Raw genomic sequence first — 21,000 nt, 5'->3', positions numbered from 1 at the left:
TTAGAAGGGGTTATCCCTTATCCAGAACAAACTGAGTCTGGACATAACAGAGTAATGATTCATAATAACAAATGGTCCAAAAGAGGGAAAACAAAGAGAAATCAAGGGAGTGATGTTCACTAGCCACCAATTGTGTTTAGGCAACAGAGAAATGCAACCTCTTAAGAAGGAGGATAGAGTATAAAAACACAGAAAGATAGACACCAGGGACAGGATGTGTTGTGTGGCTCTGGACTCAGGGGAAGTTCTGCTGGAGATATGACTGCTGCGGATGTGCTGAGCCACCTGTTTGTGTCTGAGCAGAAGGACAATCATAGAGCCACTGGACCACGCAATGAGCCCAGAAAGGAAGACCTCAGGGCACACCACCAATGCTGCATAGAGGGCATCACTAATTGCATCACTCCCTACAATGGAGCAGTATTCAAAATCTCGCTTTCTTGTCCCATTGTGTGTGATTCTTTTGCTAAATGTGTACACAAAGAAAATGAAATTTATCAACAAGTATAAAATCCAGATAATAAATAGGCAGCATCCAATGTGCTTCTCAGCTTTGCTTTTGTGATCTGACCAACACGATTTCCTAGGACTGATGGTGACAGCCTGAAAGACACTCAAGAGACATGTGGTTCCAATGGACACACTCCGGGCAGTTCCTTGAATGTACAATATGAACTTGCATCTAAATTCAGTCAAGAACTGCTTCAATCCCCAAACGGCCATTGTTTGGGGAACTCCTGCAGAGAAAATAATCAAGGCATTGGCTGCCATTAGATGCATGAGAATCAAATCTGTGGGCTTCAGTTTGCATTCTCTGTAGTAAAGAACTAGATAGCAGACCATAAGGGAGAAATTCCCCAAAATTCCAGTGGTTGTTTGTGATAAGAACACAGTTTTAATTGCCAGATTCCAGAAGTCCATTTTGTGATTCAACACAATTTCCTTTAGTGTATGTCCACACAGTTTCTCTGGTTTAATGAATAACTGCCAATGATTGCAGCTTGGGGGGAAAGAAGAATCCACCAACCATAGAGCCACTGAGAGACTGAAACAGAGAGACCTTTATACTCCAGTGTACAAAGCCAGGGAGACACATAATAATACCTCTTCCAGAACTTCTTTGTAAGAATGGCTATCTTCCATGTTTTAACTCTGAGATGGCTCAATACTTATAATGTAAATAATGAAGGAAAAAGAGATAAAAAGTTTTACACGATATGAATCATTCAAGATGATTTGATGTTGGCCAGTGAGAATAATAAATAAATGATCATAAAACAAATAGTAGTAGAAACAAACATGATGCAAGACATTCTGAATATATTGATATTTGCTATAAATGCTGTAGAACAAGAACAGTTTAATAATTTCAACAGACATTTTAATTTTTATATTTGTTTTAATTAAATCCAATTTACATCCTGATCACAGGCCCCTCCATAGTCATCTTCCCCTTCCTCCCTCTCATGCACTTCCCCCACCTGCCTTCCTGTTGCTCTCAGACAAGGGAAGACCAGAACACACACACACACACACACACACACACACACACACACACACACACACACACCTCGGTACGTCAAGTCCCAAAAGGACTGAGTTCATCATCATCCGCTGAGGCCAGACAGGGCAGCCTGGATAAGGCAAAGTGATCAAAAGAAGGCAACAGAGTCCATAGATAGAAGTCACTCTACTTACTAGGGCACCCACATGAAGATCAAACTGAGCATCCATCACATGTGTGTTGAGGGCCTAGATCTAGTGCATGCGTGTTCTTTGGTACGTCCATCTCTCCATAAGGCAGAATCAGCTGTGAAGACCTTAAAACATGTTTGGATATATTCTGAGACCTTAAAGACTATCAGATACTAGCTGTCATTTCCCTATGTTTAGACACTGCAGAGGGAGTGGATACCGAAAAAAAAAAAGTATTTTATTAAGTGAATTAATCTAGGTTCAAAAAGATCACTAGCCTCTATTCTGTCTTAATGTAATTTCCTTGCTTATAGTTATAACAAATGTTTGTCTACATGGGATAAACCTGTGTTGAGCCAATGATATTTTCATATGGCTCCTTAGATGATGACACAGAGCTTGTATGAGACACAGTGAGGAAATAAAGAAAATGTAATATGAGAGTAGAAGGATAAATAATATGCTAAAACTTATAAGGTTAATAGGAGCAGAAAGAGAATAAAAAGAATTGGATCAACCCGACCTGCAAATATAGAGAGATTTTGAAGGAATCAGCTACTTTTAAGTTAACTAAAAAGAAAAGAAAATTTAAAAATAAACAAAAGTAAAAAAAGAAATACAAATAACAATCTTGTACATGTTTGTAAATAAGCCAGGAGCTTTATACCTTTGCCTTATCTGAATGTGATCACAAGTTCTGTAGAATATTGATCACATCTGCTGGGGAAGAACAAGTACAAACTTCCATGCCAATAACCCCAGTGCTAAGAATAACAACAGTAAACTTCTTTGTCAAAGAGGAAGAATTTATAATCTATTGTTTTATTCTACTGTGTTCCATGTGATGTTTCATTTGTAAAATTTCCATGAGATACACGGTCATGACGTCACAAAGAAAAAACAAAAAATGAATTTGATTAAAATTTTATCTTGAATGGCAGTTTTGGTGACAGCTGAGGTCTGGACATAAAATTCATGGAATTACATTAGAGAGCATTCTCCCAACATGCATCATCCAGTATTAGTGCACAGTGATACTGACTGAGCTCAGATACAATGCATTAGTGTGGAGTAGCGATGGTACAAAAGAGGACAATGTGTAGGACTGCGCCTCAATACTCTTAAGTTGTATAACACTCTTAGGGCAGCAAGCCCTATTTTTACAAGGAAAAGTAGGTGCTTCTTTATTTGTACAGGGTTCACAGAGCAAAAGCAGACTAATTGGTATTCCAAAGGTATAGATTCTGTATTTGGTTTTTTTCATTATATGTCTAGGTTTACAAGATCAGTCTCAAATAGAAAATACAACCTGAAAAGATTTTACTTTTGTCAGTCCTATAACTCCAATTTAAAGAATCAAAAGAATGTGTCCTTCAAATATAACATATTTATTATATAACAGTCTGATTTTAGACTGGCAGTGTTCACAGTTTGAAAACATTCCAGACAAACGGAAAATATATGAGCAAGTCTTCTTAGCAATAGCAAATACTAAAATCAAACATATTTTACTAAATGTTTCATCATCTGTTCTGTAAAATCAGAAACATTTGCTCTGGCCAATCAGATTCTGCTTACATTTAGAGTATGACTAACCGAGGAGAAATAGGTTGGGACATGTTTGGTCTTAGGTATCTTTGCACAATACTTTCAATGGAAGTTCTCTTCCATGATACCTTTCCTAGTTCAAATGGAAGAGGCTTAAAGCCAGTCATTAAACCAATGACCATTAAATACAGACACAGTTACTAATGCCTCTAAAAGCAGAAGATATGTGAGGTTTAAAAAAGTATGTTTACATCCAGGTACAGATAACATACTTGACCTACCCAGAAAACTGAGCTTCTATAATTCTATTTAAAAAGACTACTAATGGAATGAAATCACGATGAGTTCACTCCATGGCCTTTTCCATTGTCCTCCTCTTACTCCTGCTCCTCTGCCTCCTCCTCGCCCTCCTCCTCCTTTTTTTCCTCCTCCTCCTCTTCCTCCTAAGATATAGTACATGTCAAGTAGAGTATGGTGAATTTTCACATGATTTATTACTGTAGTCCATCAGCACTTTTACAGTTGCCTGCAATGTCTGTTGTACCCTCAATCAGACACAGTTGGCAAATGAAATCACAATAAGAACCAACAGGAACCTGGACAAAGATAGAAACAATTCTGTCATTCCCACTCACCCCTTAATTATGTAATTATTCCTGTGCCTTCTCTCTCAGTTCCATGGATCCTTTTCTACACCAACTTCCCACTACCAAACTTGAACATAGAATAAACCCTCTCTTATTTGCTGGCTCTGCCACTCAGACTGATATCAAAGCACTCACCTGGATTCTTGCTTCTCAGGATGGTGACTTCATTCAGCACATCTCAGACTCATTAATAAACAGAGCTGTAAGAGAGCCAGCTCAAGACCTGAGGGCGAGGCCTGTGTCACTATGACCTCACATCCCTGCAGAACTGCAATTTCCTTTTCATCTGTAGTAGATATGACAATGCTGGCTTTGGGAGACAAAATTATTCATGAAAGTTTCTCCAGTTTTCAATTGACAAAAACTTCTGAGAGTTCCCTGTCAGTACCTCTTAAGACACAATGATTTGGGGAGGCATTGAGTTTTTAAGACGCAAGAAAATTGAATGGAGCACTGCAAGGTATTAGTAACATTGGAGTCACATGCATAAGAAATTCTAGTCTTTATATCCCATGGATATAGACTTCACATACTTTTTTATAATACAAATCCACTTAGTTTCTTAAAAATATTTATAACATTTGTTGTAGTTAGTATTCTTTGTATATTTTATATCAGCACGTGAGTTGTATTCAAGTATACCCCTCAGTTTACAATTATAAATTTTTATATCTTTTTATCATTATCTCTTTTTTATGCGTTCCTGTAGAGTAATTTTAACCCAGCAAAATGTCTACTCTAATTATGTCCAAGTACCGTATAGGGATGTGTGAACTAGCTGATATGCAGGCACATCTTTAGCAGACCCCTTTAATAGGACACAATGAAGGTAAATTCAATTTGGAGAAGAAATTACCCATTTTTCAGTGTGATACCTAATTGAGAGGCAGACAAAATGATGAATCAGAGAAAGATTTGACAGAATAGGATATGCCTAACTTTCCTGAGGATAGAAAGGAAACAGAGGCTACTCTTGGAAACCAATTTGGCAATTTCTTTAAAGCTGGAAGTAGATCTAACCTCATGATCCAGCTATACCACTCATAAGTATATACAGAAAATATTTTCTAGCATGCCACAATGATATTTGTTCAACTATGTTCACGGGAGCTCTATTTGTGGTAGCCAGAAACTGGAATCAACTTATATACCCCTCAAGTGAAAAATATATACTGAAAATGCAGTATATGGATACAGTGCTTTATTAATCAGCTATTACAAACAATGGCAATATGGAATTTGCAGGCAAATGATGGGAGCAAGGAAAGATCATGCTGAATGAGGTAATCCATACCCATATAGACAAACATGGTGTGTGTTCAGTTATAAGTGGATATTAGCTGTAAAATTAAGGATATTTAGTCAAAAATCCACAGGGTTAAAGAAGCTAAGTAACAGAGGGAGGAGCAGTGGGGGATTCTTGAATTTCACTGAGAAAAATAAATAAGATAGACATCTTGGGTGGATGGAGAAGGAGCCTGGACATGGGTAGGAGTGGAAATGGGTACAAGAGGGTCAAGTAGTGGAAAGATGGAGCTAGAGAGTACAGGGAGAGAAGACTAGAATTGTAGCAGATATCATAACAGTCTAGAAGCCAAGGGCAATGGAAACTTCTAGGAAAAAAAGGAAGGTGACTATACCTAAGACTCCAGGTAATAGAAATAATGAAGTCTTAATTAGCCATTTTTTTTTTCTAACCAGGAAAGACTTCCAATGGACGTTTTGGCACTTCAACCCAGCTGCAAAATCTTTGACCTACAATTGGTCTTGCCTATAGGATGTGCAGCGACAGGAGGCTAGTATAATTATCACCAGAGAGGTTTCACCCAGCAACTGATGGAAACAGATGCAGAGACCCATAGCCTAACATGACACATGGCTTGAGGAATCCTGTGAAGGAGTAGGATGAAGAATTAAAGGAAGCAGAGGGGTCAAGGACTCCACAAGAAAACCTACAGAATCAACTATCTTGGCACCATTAGGGGGTCAGAAAGATTGAATATCCAACCAATGAGCTTTCATGGGAATGACAAAGGCCTTCTGCACATATGTCTTAGCTGCGTAGGATGAGCTTCTTTTGTGGTTCTTAACAGTATGAGAAAGGGCTGTGTCTGACTCTACTGGCTGCTTTTGGGACCCTTTCCTCCTATTACCCACCTACTGTCTAGAATTTTCTACCTCAGTGGGAAACTATGCCCTTAGGCTTACTTCCATTTGATGTGCCGATGCTGGTTGATATTCATTGGAGAACTCCCCTTGTCTTAAGAAAAATGGAGTAGGCAGGGTGGAAAGAGGTAGCAAGGACTGAGAAGAGAGGAAGGATGAGACACTCCAGTGGGATGAAAAATAAATACATTAGTTAATTGTATTTCTAATGTTTGGTCCTCAAGTAATACAGGGAAATTATCAGAAAATACAGAATGTGTATCTGCCTTTTGGCTGGGACAGGACTTTGTTGTATGACTTCGGATGTTATATATGAAGCATAGTCCCTTCTTCTTACAATTTTCTGTCTATAAAAAGCTAAGAGACTCCTCCTCCACATATAGTTGTTGTCTTAATATTCTCTTCAAGCATAGTTGCTCGAAGAACTTTTTATATCACATCTAAAACGATCCCCTCACTGATGAGCTATTGCAATTTATAATAGTTCAGTGAGAGGGAACATGTCTCTTCAGGGCTTGTAGCAACTCTTGGGCTCTATAAGTCCAAGGGATGTACATATATTTATGGATTTAATGACAGCATTAATTATATTTAGTGGTTTATAAAAAAGAAAAATGAGGAGAAACTTATTTTAGGGGCCATGCAAGAGGAAAGGCAAAACAGTTTAGAACTAATGGAGTGTCGTCCACCTGTTAGCACCATTGCTATGGGTGTGCATCTGAGAGGCAGAGCACTGAGGACTATGTGTTCTGAGGACCTCAAGCTTTTGTGGAGTTTTATTTTGCTTGTGGCCCTCATGATCACCACTTCCCTCATATTCTTAGAGTTTTATGGAAACTCTATGGGGTTTCAAGCCCCTCCTTGGGCAGTGTCACTGGCACCTACAATATTAGTGATTGATCTTTTCCAAGCATTGCTGCAGGAGCCGACTAATGATTCAACCACCAGACTTAGAAATAATTTAGAGATGCAGATGTAAAGTTAAATGACTGGCATTCTCTTTCCATAAATAAATGGAGAACACACAGGTTTTTATCTTCCTGAGTCTGTGTGACCTGGCTTAATGTTATCCATTATCAGTCCATTGATATTTCTACACATGCTATGATTATGCCTTTTAATGTAGTAAAATTATCGTACATTTTATATATGAAAAGGGTTTAATGTTGGATTTCTCTGTTTATGCATATGTAGGAAGGCTCCATTTCATTGCTACAATAAATAAAGCACAATGACAATCAATATTCAAATATTTCTATGGTATGATATGGAGTTCACTGGGCACAGGGCCAGCATTTGAATACTTCAGTCTAATCATAGTTGGAATTTTTAGCTTCTCAGCAAACCCCCAAACTGACCTCTTTAATAGCTGTGTTAAGTTGTCCAAATATTTTTTTATTGAGGTTAGCATTATCATGATGCCAAACAAGTAAGACAGAACAATATCAAATAAAGTTATTATCAAATAAGCATGATGATAAAAAATTCTCACTAAAATATTAGCAAACAATCTTCAAAGTCATGTCAGAACAATTGTTCTTTTGCATTGATATCTGTCTGAAGTAACAGATATTACTTTTATTTTCTATGGGACTGGTGAAGTCTCTAGAAGTTATGATGGTACTACAGTCTTCTCAAGAACAATTTCATGGCCAGACACGGTTTCAGCATTCTTTACAGGTAGGATGTTGGTCCCCAAAACTGGCTGTGGTCGCCATATGCATCCAAACTGCCCTGCCTGGATGAACATCACAAGAAGTTTAGTATTAATGACAGAGTTGCTGATCCATTCGCTTATCATTTGGACAAAGAAAAGACTTTCACAGCTGCAAGTTGACAGAAACGAGACTCCAATAATATCTCAGGTTTTGTCATTTGCTAATTCAACAAGTTGAAAAACTTGTATAGTCATCTTTCTAACTTTTCAAAGACAAAGTGTCACCTACCTATTTAAGTCACTGTATTGGCGTTTTGAGCATAGAGTGTGAATTAACCCATGGATACCAGGCAAAATATATCACTTAAATAATGAAAATATGAAAAAGAGGGGTTATTCCTTATCCAGAATAAACTGAGTCTGGGCATAACAGAGTAATGATTCATAAGGACAAAAGGTCCAAAAGAGGGAAAACAAAGAGAAATGAAGGGAGTGATGTTTACTAGCCACCAGTTGTGTTTAGGCAACAGAGCAATGCAGCCTCTTAAGAAGGAGGATAGAGTATAAAAACACACAAAGATAGACACCAGGGACAGGATGTGTTGTGTGGCTCTGGACTCAGGGGAAGTTCTGCTGGAATTATGAGTGCTGCGGATGTGTTGAGCCACCTGTTTGTGTCTGAACAGCAGAACAATCATAGAACCACTGGACCACGCAATGAGCCCAGAAAGGAAGACTTCAGGACACACCACAAATGCTGCATAGAGGCCATCACTAATTGGATCACTCCCTACAGTGGTGCAGTATTCAAAATCTCGCTTTCTTGTCCCATTGTTTGTGATTCTTTTGCTTAATGTGTTCACAAAGAAAATGAAATTTATCAACAAGTACAAAATCCAGATAATAAATAGGCAGGATCCAATGTACTTCTCAGCTTGGCTTTTGTGATCTGACCAACACGATTTTTTAGGATTGATGGTGACAGCCTGAAAGACACTCAAGAGACATGTGGTTCCAATGGACACACTCCGGGCAGTTCGTTGAGTGTACAATACGAATTTGCATCCAAAATCAGTCAAGAACTGCTTCCATCCCCAAACTGCCATTGTGTGGGGAACTCCTGCAGAAAGAATGATCAAGGCATTGGCTGCCATTAGATGCATGAGAATCAAATCTGTGGGTTTCAGTTTGCATTCTCTGTAGTAAAGACCTAGATAGCAGAACAAAAGAGAAAAATTCCCCAAAGTTCCAGTGGTTGTTTGTGATAAGAAGACTAGTTTGATTGCCAGATCCCAGAGGTTCATTTTGTGATTTAACACAATTTCCTTTAGAGTATGTCCACACAGTTCCTCTGGTTTAATGAATAAGTGGAAAAGATTGCAGGTTGGGGTGAAAGAAGAATCCACCAATCCATGGAGCCACTGATAGACTGAAACAGAGGGTCCTTTATACTCCTGAGTACAAAGCAAGAAGAGACACATAAAATCACCTCTTCCAGATCTTCTTGATAAGAATGGTTACTTTCCATTGTTTTACTGTGAGATTGTTCAATACTTATAATATACATAGTGATGGAAGAAGAGACAAAAAGTTTCACATGAAATGAATCATTCAAGATGACTTGATGTTGGCTAGTGGGAATAATAAATAAATAATAATAATGAAATAAATAATAATAAAAACAAACATGATACAAGATATTCAGGATTTATTCATATTTTCTAGGAATGATGTAGAACAGGTGCACTTTAATAATTATAACAAACTATCTCAATATTTAAATTCATTTTTAATTTATATATTCACTCTAATTCCTGATCATAATTTCCTTCCATATTCGTCTTTCAGTTCCTCTCTCTCATGCACCTCCCCCTGTCTTCCCCTTGACCTCAGAAAAGGGGAGCCCAACACACAAACATTCACACACACACACACACACACACACATACACACACACACACACCCCTCGGTACAAAAGGAGTGAGTCTATCCTCATCCACTTAGACCAGACAAGGCAGCCTGGATAAGGCAAAGTGATTGACAGCAGGCAACAGAGTCCATAGACAGAAGCCACTCTACTTACTAGGGGACCCATATGAAGATCAAACTGACCATCCATTACATGTGTGTTGAGGGCGTAGATCTAGTGCATGCGTGCTCTTTGGCTGGTGCTTCCATCTCTCCATAAGGCAGAAGCAGCTGTGAAGAAGTTAACACATGTTTGGAGATATTCAGAGACCTTAGAGACCACCAGATACTAGCTGTCTTTTCTCTATGTGTTGGCACTGCAGAGGGAATGGATACTGAAACAAAATAGAAAGTATTCTATTAAGTGACATAATCCAGGTCCAAAGAGATCACTAGCCTGTATCCTGTCTTAATGTAGTTTCTTTGCTTATGGTTATAACAGATGTTTGTTTATGTGGGATAAACCTGTGTTGAGCCAAAGAAACTGTGATGCAGCTCATTAGATGGTTACAAAGAGCTTGCATGAGAGGGGGTGAGAAAACAAAGAAAATGTAATATGGGAGTGGAAGAATAAATAATGTGCTTAAAACAGATAGAGTTAATAGGAACGAAAGTAAAAAGAAAAAGAATTAGATCAACCAAAACACTAAATACAAAGAGGTTTTAAAGAAACTAGCTAGTTTTAATTTAACTAAAACAAAAGAAAATAAAAAATGAACAAAAAGTGAAAGAAAAAAGGAATAAAAATAACAATCTTATACATTTTTTTAAATTGACCAAGAGCCTTATAACTTTTCATTATCTGAATGTGACTGCAAACTTTGTAGAATAATGATCACATCTACTTAGGAAGAAAAAATACAAACCTACATGCTAAGAACAAACCAGTGCTAAGGGTAACAACAGTATTTTTTTGTAAAAGAAGAATTTATAATCCAGTGTTGTTTTGGGTGCATAAACCAGGATATCAAATACATGTGCCCATAAATAGTTCATGATTAATTAATGAAAATACACATCATAAAATTCTATAAACTTGTAGACTCTTGAAAAGCCTTACACTATTGTTTTATTCTACTGTGTTCCATGTGATGTTTCACTTGGAAACTTTCCATGAGATATATGGTTATGAAGTCACAAATAAAACAAGAAAGTGATTTTGGTTTAAATTTTTCCTTGAATGGCAGTTTTGGTGGCAGCTGAGGTCTACACATGAAATTCATGTAAATACATTGGACAGTATTAACCCAACATATCTCATCCAATATTTGTGCAGAATGATACTGACTGAGCTCAGATACCATGCATTAGTGTAAAGTAGTGATGGTACAAAAGAGGACAATGTGTTGGACTGCCCATCAGTACACATAAGTTGGAGAACACTCTTAGGACAGCAAACCCTATTCCTACAAGGAAAAGTAGAGTGAGAGCCCCTGAAAAAGCCAGGAGAAGAAACTGTAAATTAGTACTGGACCAAAACAAACAATCCCAGAAACACACCATTGTTACATGCTGATCCGCAACGCAAGGACAGTGAACAAGCCAGTCAAGAACTAGAAAAAAATTGTCTACAAGCCTTGGTATCTGTAGAAGTTAATATGAGTAGGATGGTGAGCTGGCTGAAATACTTTTAATTAATGTAAGACACCCTTGAATGTTTGAAGCCCTTTCAGACTGGTTTGTTCACTGCACACAGTGTGTTCAGCAGAGGGTGTAAGGAGTCGATGAAGAAAGTGAGTCAGACACGATGGTCAATGGCTCTTGCACCTCTGAGTGAGTAGCAGTCTGATCACTACTGCATGTCTGATTGACTGTCATTCAGACTGCTTTTGAAACATTGAATGACTTCCATCATGGCGCTTCTTTATTTATACAGGGTTCACAAAACAAAAGCAGACTAAGGCTTATCCAAAAGGCGCAGATTATGTGTTCGGTTTTTTTCATTATATGTGTAGGTGTACAAGTTCAGTCACAAATAGAATATACAACCTGAAAAGATTTTACTTTCTTCAATCCTATAACTCCAATTTAAAGAATCTAAAGAATGTGTCCTGCAAATATAACATATTTATTATATAACAGCCTGCTTTTAGACTGGCAGTGTTTATAGTTTGAAAACAAATCAGGCAAACAGAAAATATCTGAGCAAGACTTCTTAGGGATAGCAAATACTGATACCAAACATCTTTTGCTAAATGTTTCATCATCAGTGCTGTAAAATTGGAAACATTTACTTTGGCCAATCAGATTCTGCTTATATTTAGAGTATGACTAACCAAGGAGAGATAAGTCAAAACTTATTTGGTCTTAGCTATCACTGCACAATACTTATAATGCAACGTCTCTTCCATGATACCTTCCTTAGTTCAAATGGAAGAGGCTTCAAACCAATTATTGCACCAATGACCATTAAATACAGAATCAGTTACTAATGCCTCTAAAAGCCTAAGATAAGTGAGGTGTCAAATTAAAATACATTTAAATCCAGAAACAGATGACATACTTGCCCTACACAAGACTGTGAGCTTCTTATAATTCCATTTAAATGTCCACAATGGGAATCAAATCATGATAAATTCACCCCTCCTCCTGTTTTTCCTCCTCCTCTTCCTCCTCTTCTTCTTCCTCCACCTCCTCCTCCTCTTTCTCCTCCAACTACTACTACTAAGATACATTACATTTCATGTAGAGTAAGGTGAATTTTAACAATGATTTATTACAATAATCCATCAGCACCTTTACAGATCACCTGCTATGTCCTGCTGTAGCCTCAGTCAGCCACTGCTGGCAAATTAAATCATGGTAAGAACCAACAGGGACTGGGACAAAGTTTTAAAAACTTGTGTCATTCCCACTCACCTCATACTTATGAAGTTATTCCTATGCATTCTCTCTCAGTTCCATGGATCTTTTTCTACACCAACTTCCCACTACCAAACTTAAACATAGAGTAAGTCCTCTCTTCTTTACTGTCTCTGACACTCAGACTGATATCAAAGCACTCACCTGGATTCTTGCTTCTGCAGGATGATGACTCCATTCAGTACATCTCGGACTCATTAATAAGCAGGGCTGTAAGAGAGCCAGCTCAAGACCTGAGAGTGAGGTCTGTGCCATTGTGACCTCACCTCCCTACAGAACTGCAATTTTCTTTTCATCCGTAGTGGTTATGACAATGCAGGCTTTGGGAGACAAAATTATTTAGGAAACTTTTTCCAATTGTCAATTAAGAAAAACTTTTAAGAGTTCTTGGTGCGAACCTCCAAAAATACAGTGAATTTGGGGAAGCATTGTGTTTTTAAGATGCCTCAAATTTGGATGGGGCACTGGAAGGTGTTAGTAACATTGGAGTAACATGCGTAAGAAATTGAACTCTTTATATCCCATAGTATATAGATTTTACTTACTTTTTTTAAAAATACAAGTCAACTTATTTCTTTTAAAAATATTTACAACAACTGCTATAGTTAGTATTCTCTGTACATTTTATATGAGCATGTGAGTTTTATTCAAGTGCAACCCTCAGTGTACAATTACACATTTTTATATCTTACCACCATTTTATTATTTTTATTTGTTCCTGTAGAGTAATTTTAACCCAGCAAAATGGGCTACTCCAATTATGTCCAAGTACTTTGTTGGTCTGTGTGACCTAGTTGAAATGTAGACACACCTTTAGCACACACCTTTAATAGGAAACAGTGAAGGCAAATTTAATTTGTAGAAGCACTTACCCATGTTTAAATGTGATATCTAGTTGAGAGGCAGATGAAGTGATGAATCAGGAAAATATTTGACAGAATAGGAAATGCCTAATGTTCATGAAAATAGAATGGAAACATAGGCAACTGTTGGAAACCAATTTGGTAATTTCTTTAAAAATTGGAAATAGATCAAACCTCATGCTACAGGTAAACCACTCATAGGCATATACAGAAAATATGTTCCAGAATGCTACAATGACATATTTTCAACTATATGCATACAAGCTTTATTTGTGGTAGACAAAACTGGAAACAACCTAGACACCCCTCAACTGAAGTATGGATACCAAAAATGTGGTTCATGTATACAGTGCTTTATTATTCGGCTATGACAAACAATGGCATCATGAAATTTGCAGGCAAATGATTGAAACAAGGAAGGATGCTGCTGCATGAGGTAACCCATACCCATAAAGACAAACATGGTGTGTGTTCACTTATAAGTGGATATTAGTAGTAAAATAAAGGATAACTAGTCAACAACCCACAGAGTCATAGAAGCTAAATAACAGAGGGAGCAGTGGGGGATTCTTGAATTTCACTGAGAAAAAGAAATAGGATAGACATCTTGGGTTGATGGAGAAGGATCCTGGACAGGAGTGAGACTGAGAATGGGAGCAGGAGGGATCAGGTAGAAGTAAGATGGAGCTAGAGATTGCTGGGAGAGAAGACTAGAATGGGGGCATATGTCTGAAACTGTCTAGAAGCCAAGAGGAATGGAAACTCCCAGGACACCATGAATGTGAGTTTGCTGTAAAACCAAGTAATGGAGAATATGGATCCTTAGTTAGCCATCTTCTCTAACCAGGAAAGACTTCCACTAGAGATTTTGGTACTTCAACCCAGCTGCAAAATCTTTGGTCTATAATTTGTCCTGCCTACATGATGTGTAGAGACAGAAGCCTAGTATAATTATCATCAGGGAGGTTACATCCAGCAACTGATGGGAACAGATGCAGAGACCCATAGCTTAACATGATGCTTGGCTTGGGGAATCCTTTGAAGGAGTAGGAAGAAGAATTAAAGGGGTCACAGGGGTCAAGGACACCACAAGAAAACCTACAGAATCAACTGTCTTGGGATCATTAATGACTCAGAAAGAATGAATTTCCAACTAATGACCTTTCATGGGACATAGAATATTAGTGATTGATCTTTTCCAAATATTTCTGCTTCGGCAGAGTTATGATTCTACCACCTACTTAGAAATAATTTATAGTTGTATATTATTAATGAACTTAGATTAAGATGTTTTGTTAGTGGCTTTCCTGTACAAAATTTTAGGGGATAATTTGAAGTTGGAGAGACACACTGTTGATAGTAGTGCAAGGGATGTTTTGAAGTCAGACAGCAGGAAAAATGGGAGCCTGACAAGAACTCAATAATGTGCCTCCATTGCTAAAGGTGGGTGGATGACAAAAGTGATGATTAATTTCTTTTTTTTTTTTTTTTAATTTTTTTTGATGATTAATTTCTTATACCCAATTTTGCCCGTTGATTTCTGAAATTCAAAAAATGTTAAGGAATATAGATGTATATCCTGATGGTTTAAAGTAAAAATGGCTGATTGCTTCTATATAAAAGTCTAAGTTTTTTATTCTTTCAAGAGTTAATTTTATAAGATTACAGTTTAAGGTGAATAATAAAATGATTGGAATCTTTTTTGTAACCATAAATTATAGTCTCTGTTTTTCCCACATTTGTAGTAAATAAAAGCATGTGAGAAAAACATATCTTGCCTGCTTACATTTTCTTAATATATAATAAGTTGCTTAGATAAGATTGTATGTGGGTTCTTGGGAGTAGTTTGTTTTTTCATTTGCAAAACATGAGGTACATGATTTTGTGTCATTGTTTTTTTAAATTTTTTTATTAATTTATTTTTGTTACATCTCAATGTTTATCCCATCCCTTGTATCCTCCCATTCTTCCCTCCCCCCATTTTCCCATTATTCCCCTCCCTTATGACTGTTCCTGAGGGGGATTACCTCCCCCTGTATATGCTCATAAGGTATCAAGTCTCTTCTTGGCAACCTGCTTCATGTGTCATTGTAATCACTGATTTGAAGAAATATAGGATGCAATCACACTGTAATTTTTATATTGCTTGAAACCTTTTGCCACGATATATAAACTGGAGGAAAAAAATGAAGTTATTGAGCTTTGTCTCATCCTCTGTGTCTTCTGTGTGCTTGTTTGTGCGTGTGTGTGTGTGTGTGTGTGTGTGTGTGTGTGTGTACTTACTTCACACTCATTGTTGGCCCCATATCTGCTTCTCAGATAACAGAACACTGCTGGAGCTGGCTTTGACAAATTGGGGAGGGAAGATGTTAGGAGAGATACAAGTAGAATTAGGAGGGAGCAATTAGGCATAGATAGATGATCATATTTCATTATACACATGGATGAAGTTGCCAAAGAATAAAAAGTATCACAGAAATATCTATGGACAATGATATAATTCTGTATAGTAGCTTAACACATTGTATATTTTCTATTTAATTCTTGAGTCTGTTTTTGGATATGTAAGCATTGTCTTGTATATTCCTATGTGACCTAGATTAAGATTAGGAGTCAGAAAATAAAGCAGATACAGAGAAGGGTTCCAAGTTTCTTACAAAAGCTATGTTTTATAGAAACAATTTTATTTTGGTTCATAGAATCATATTTAGAGGTCTCCAGAAAAGGGAAATGAAGAAATAATAACAGCAATAACAACAACAACAATAATAACAGTAATAATAGACCATCATAAAATGGGGCAAAGTCAATGAGAATCTGAAGCAAACACGCGTGCACTAGATGAACACAGGACATTTCAAGGAAAACATCAAATTTCAAGCATTCAGCAGCCATGGGTTCTAACCTTAGCCTCTTAGTGTGCGAAAAATTTGTTTCTCATAATCAGAAACAGCAGTACCACTTAAGGCCTGCTCCAGCCAATATCTGGCTCTCCCATCGCAAATTTCTGGCTTTAGAGAAGAAACGGTGTCCCCTCTGTGTATAATAAACCCTCAGCAGAAGCCTTTGTGCATATACCTAAACTAGTGTGTATGCAAAGTTACCATGGGTATTGAAATATCCCAAAGCATTATGGGTAATATGGCCATTAATAAATTAGATGCACTTAAGAATCACAAATATGTACACATATAGTGTTAAAATTTTTATAACTTTGATATATTGAATATCGATGTTATCATGGAAGTGGACATTTTATGAGGATGTATATATCAGAATTCCCAGACTGGCACTCAAATCATGTTGGATTCCTGGTGTGGTGATTGTCAAGTGACCTGAAGAACTACTGCACATCCATGGACCTTTTGATTTTGAAAGCATCACACCAGCAGCAGAACAGAATGTCAATAGAATAGTATGTATGTATTTTAAATACGTAATCATCTGAAATCAAGAAAGAAGAATTTACACCAAGAAAAAGAAAAGCATTTTTTCTTAATTCTTAAGCAAAAGTCTCTCTATTCACAAAGTTCTTCCATAGAGGTATACCATGTAAGATCCTTTCTATATTTTCTTACAGCATTTTAAATGTTTTGGCCTTTATGTTTAGGGTCTTTTTTCAATTTTGAAATAGTTTTTGTGCGAACTTGTAGATACGAATCTAACGTCATTTTCCTCATTGTGGAAATTCAATTTTCTCAACGCCATTTGTTGACAATGCTTTTTTGTTCAATCATAAGTTTTTGGGACTTATGAACCAGAGAACATCTACTTTTTTCTTCCTGAGTTTGTTTGACCTAGCTTAATGTTATGCATTATCAGTCCATCAATTTTTCTACACAAGTTATGATTCTATCTTTCACTGTTGTCAAGTTATACTACATTTTATATAGGAAATGTATTTGATGCTGGGTTTATCTGTTTATGCATGTGTAGGAAGACACCATTTCATTGCTACAATTAATAAAACAGCAAGGATAATCCATATTCAAACATTTCTATGGTATGAACAGAAGGTCACTGCTTATAGGTCCAGGATTTGAATACTTTAATCTAATCATAGTTCCAATTTTTAGCTTTTCAACAAACCTCAATCTGACCCCCAAAATAGCTGTATTAATTTCTCCAAATACTTTAGGATAATGTTAACATTATCATGACGCCAAACAGTTAATGAGAGAACAATGACAAATAAAGGTATTATCAAATAAGCATGTAGATAAAAAAATTCTCACTAAAATATTAGCAAACAATCTTCAAAAATCCATTAAAAAATCCATCTTTGGATTCGTATCTGTATGAGGTAACAGACATTACTCTTACGGTGATATTACTCTTGTGATGGTCCTACAGCCTACAGAACAATTTCATGGCCACACATGGTTTCAGTTTTCCTTAGAGGTAGATTGTTGGCCCCCTAAAACGGGCTGTGATAGCCATATGCATCCAAGCTGCCCTGCATGGATGAACCCCACAAGAAGTTTAGTAGTACTGACAGAATTCTTGCTGACCCCTTTGCATATCAGGTGCGAATTGAGAAGACTCTCACAGCTGCAAGTTGACAGAAATGAGACTCCAATAATATGGAAGCTTTTGTCTGTTCCTAATTCAATAAGTAGAAACACTTGTATGGTCATCTTTCTAATCTTTCAAACGGAAGGTGCCAACCCCCTATTTAAGTCACTGTTTTGACCTTTTGAGGAAAGAGTGTGAATCAACCAGTGGATACAAAGCAAAACATGTCACTTAAGTAATTAAGATACGATTAAGGGGGTTTATTCCTTATCCAGAACAAACTGAGTCTGGGCATAACAGAGTAATGATTCATAATAACAAAAGGTCCAAAAGAGGGAAAACAAAGAGAAATCAAGGGAGTGATGTTCACTAGCCACCAATTGTGTTTAGGCAACAGAGAAATGCAACCTCTTAAGAAGGAGGATAGAGTATAAAAACCCAGAAAGATAGACACCAGGGATAGGATGTGTTGTGTGGCTCTGGATTCAGGGGAAGTTCTGCTGGAATTATGAGTGCTGCGGATGTGTTGAACCAACTGTTTGTGTCTGAGCAGAAGGACAATCATGGAGCCACTGGACCACGCAATGGGTCCAGAAAGAAGGACTTCAGGACACACCACAAATGCTGCATAGAGGGACTCACCAATTGGATCACTCCCTACAGTGGAGCAGTATTCTAAATCTCGCTTTGTTGTCACATTTTTTGTATTTCTTTTACTGAAAGGGTACACAAAGAAAATGAAATTTACCAACAAATACAAAACCCAGATAATAAGCATGCAGCATCCAATGTACTTCTCAGCTTTGGCTTTATGATCTGTCCAACACGATTTCCTAGAACTGATGGTGACAGCCTGGAAGACACTCAAGAGACATGTGGTTCCAATGGACACACTCCGGGCACTTTGTTGAATGTACACTATGAAATTGCATCCAAATTCAGGCAAGAACTGCTTCAATCCCCAAACTGCCATTGTGTGGGGAACTCCTGCAGAAAGAATGATCAAGGCATTGGCTGCTGTTAGATGCATGAGAATCAAATCTGTGGGCTTCAGTTTGCATTCTCTGTAGTAAAGACCTAGATAGCAGAACAAAAGAGAAAAATTTCCCAAAATTCCAGTGGTTGTTTGTGATAAGAAAATTATTTTGAGTGCCAGGTTCCAGAAGTTCATTTTGTGATTTAGCACAATTTCCTTTAGAGTCTGTCCACACAGTTTTTGTGGTTTAATGAATAACTACCGATGATTGCAGGTTGGAGTATAGGAAGAATCTATCAATCCATTGAGCTATTGAGAGACTGAACCAGAGGGTCCTTTATACTCCTGAGTACAAAGCCAAGAGAGACACATAAAAACACCTCTTCCAGAACTTCTTTGTGAGAATGGTTCCTCTCCATGTTTTTATTGTGAGAATGCTCAATACTTATAACATAAATAGTGATATAATAAGAGAAAAAAAGTTTCACACAAAAGAATCATTCAAGATTATTTGATAGTGGCCAGGGAGAATATTAAATAAATAATAATAAAATAAATAAGAATAAAAGCAAAGATGATGCAAACATTCAGAATATATTGATATATGTTAGGGGTGCTGTAGAACAAGAGAACTTATAATACTCCAAACTATTTTAATTTAAAATTTTATTTCTAATTTATTTATTCACTTTACATTCTGAACATAGCCACCTCCACAGGTGTCTACCAAGTCTCCTCTCTCTCTCATGCCCTTCCCCCGATCTGCCTTCCCCTTGCCCTCATAAAAGGGGAGCACAACACACACACACACACACACACACACACACACACACACACACACACACACACACACCTCACTAAATCAAGTCCCAAAAGAATTGAAATCATCCTCATCTACTGAGGCCACACAAGGCAGCCTGGATGAAGCAAAGTGATCGAAAGCAGGCAACAGTGTCCATAGACAGAAGCCACTCTACTTACTAGGGGACCCACATGAAGATCAAACTGACCATCCATTACATGTGTGTTGAGGGCTTAGATCTAGTAGATGCGTTTTCTTTGGTTGGTGTTTCCATCTCTCCATAAGGCAGAAGCAGCTGTTAAGAAGTTAAAACATATTTGGAGACATTCCGAGACCTTAGAGACTATCAGATACTAGCTGTCTTTTCTCTATATGTTGGCACTGCAGAGGGAATGGATAAGAAACAAAATAGAAAGCATTCTATTAAGTAAATTAATCCAGACGCACAAAGATCACTAGCCTGTATTCTGTCTTAATGTAGTTTCTTTGCTCATGGTTACAAGAAATGTTTCTTTATGTGGGATAAATATGTGTTGAGCCAATGTTATTTTAATGCGGCTCCTTAGATGATGACACAGAGCTTGTATGAGACACGGTGAGGAAATAAAGAAAACATAGTATAAGAGTAGAAGATTAAATAATGTACCTAAGACAGATAAGATTAATAAGGGCAGAAAGAAAAAGGAAAGAATTGGATCAAACAAAACGGTAAATATAAAAAGATTTTTAAAGAAACCAGCTACTTTATGTTAACTAAAAGAAAAAAAAATGAACAAACCATGAAAGAAAAAAGGAATAAGAGTGACTACTTTGTAAATGTTTGTAAATAAACCAAGAACCTTATACCTTTGCATTATCTGGATGTGCCCACAAGTTCTGTAGAACACTGATCCCATCTGCTTGGGAAGAACAAATACAAACCTGCATGCCAGTAACCCAGTGCTAAGAATAAAAACAGTAATGTTTTTGTCAAAGAAAGAAGGATTTATAATCTATTGTTTTATTCTACTGTGTTCCCTGTAATGTTTCCCTTGGAAAAAAATCCATGAGATGTATGGTTATGAAGTCACAAATAAAACAAGAGTGTGATTTTGGTTTAAGTTTTTGCTGAATGTCAGTTTTGGTGGCAGCTGAGATCTGCACATAAAATTCATGGAATCGCATTTAAGAGCATTGTTGCAACATACGTTATCCAATAGTTGTGAACAATGATACTGCCTAGGCTCAGATACCATGAATTAGTGTAAAGTAGTGATGGTAGAAACGTGGACAAGTGTTGGACTGCCCATTGATACAGTTAA

At 37.1% G+C, this 21,000-nt stretch overlaps 3 protein-coding genes across 3 annotated transcripts; all 3 read right to left on the bottom strand.

Annotated features, from left to right (window-relative positions):
* LOC127203062 (vomeronasal type-1 receptor 4-like) lies at positions 1–930 on the bottom strand. The gene has a single exon (XM_051161874.1). The coding sequence runs from the start codon at positions 919–921 to the stop codon at positions 1–3; it is 921 nt and encodes a 306-aa protein (XP_051017831.1). The 5' UTR covers positions 922–930.
* Positions 931–8,045: 7,115 nt separating this feature from the next.
* Positions 8,046–9,026, bottom strand: LOC127203061 (vomeronasal type-1 receptor 4-like). The gene has a single exon (XM_051161873.1). The coding sequence runs from the start codon at positions 9,015–9,017 to the stop codon at positions 8,046–8,048; it is 972 nt and encodes a 323-aa protein (XP_051017830.1). The 5' UTR covers positions 9,018–9,026.
* A 9,145-nt stretch (positions 9,027–18,171) lies between these two features.
* Positions 18,172–19,101, bottom strand: LOC127203592 (vomeronasal type-1 receptor 4-like). Its single transcript, XM_051162419.1, has one exon. The coding sequence runs from the start codon at positions 19,090–19,092 to the stop codon at positions 18,172–18,174; it is 921 nt and encodes a 306-aa protein (XP_051018376.1). The 5' UTR covers positions 19,093–19,101.
* Between the last annotated feature and the right edge of the window lie 1,899 nt (positions 19,102–21,000).

The sequence above is a fragment of the Acomys russatus genome, chromosome 19, assembly GCF_903995435.1.
Source record: "Acomys russatus chromosome 19, mAcoRus1.1, whole genome shotgun sequence".
Taxonomy (NCBI): Eukaryota; Metazoa; Chordata; class Mammalia; order Rodentia; family Muridae; genus Acomys; species Acomys russatus.
This window is presented reverse-complemented; position numbering and strand designations above follow the sequence as displayed.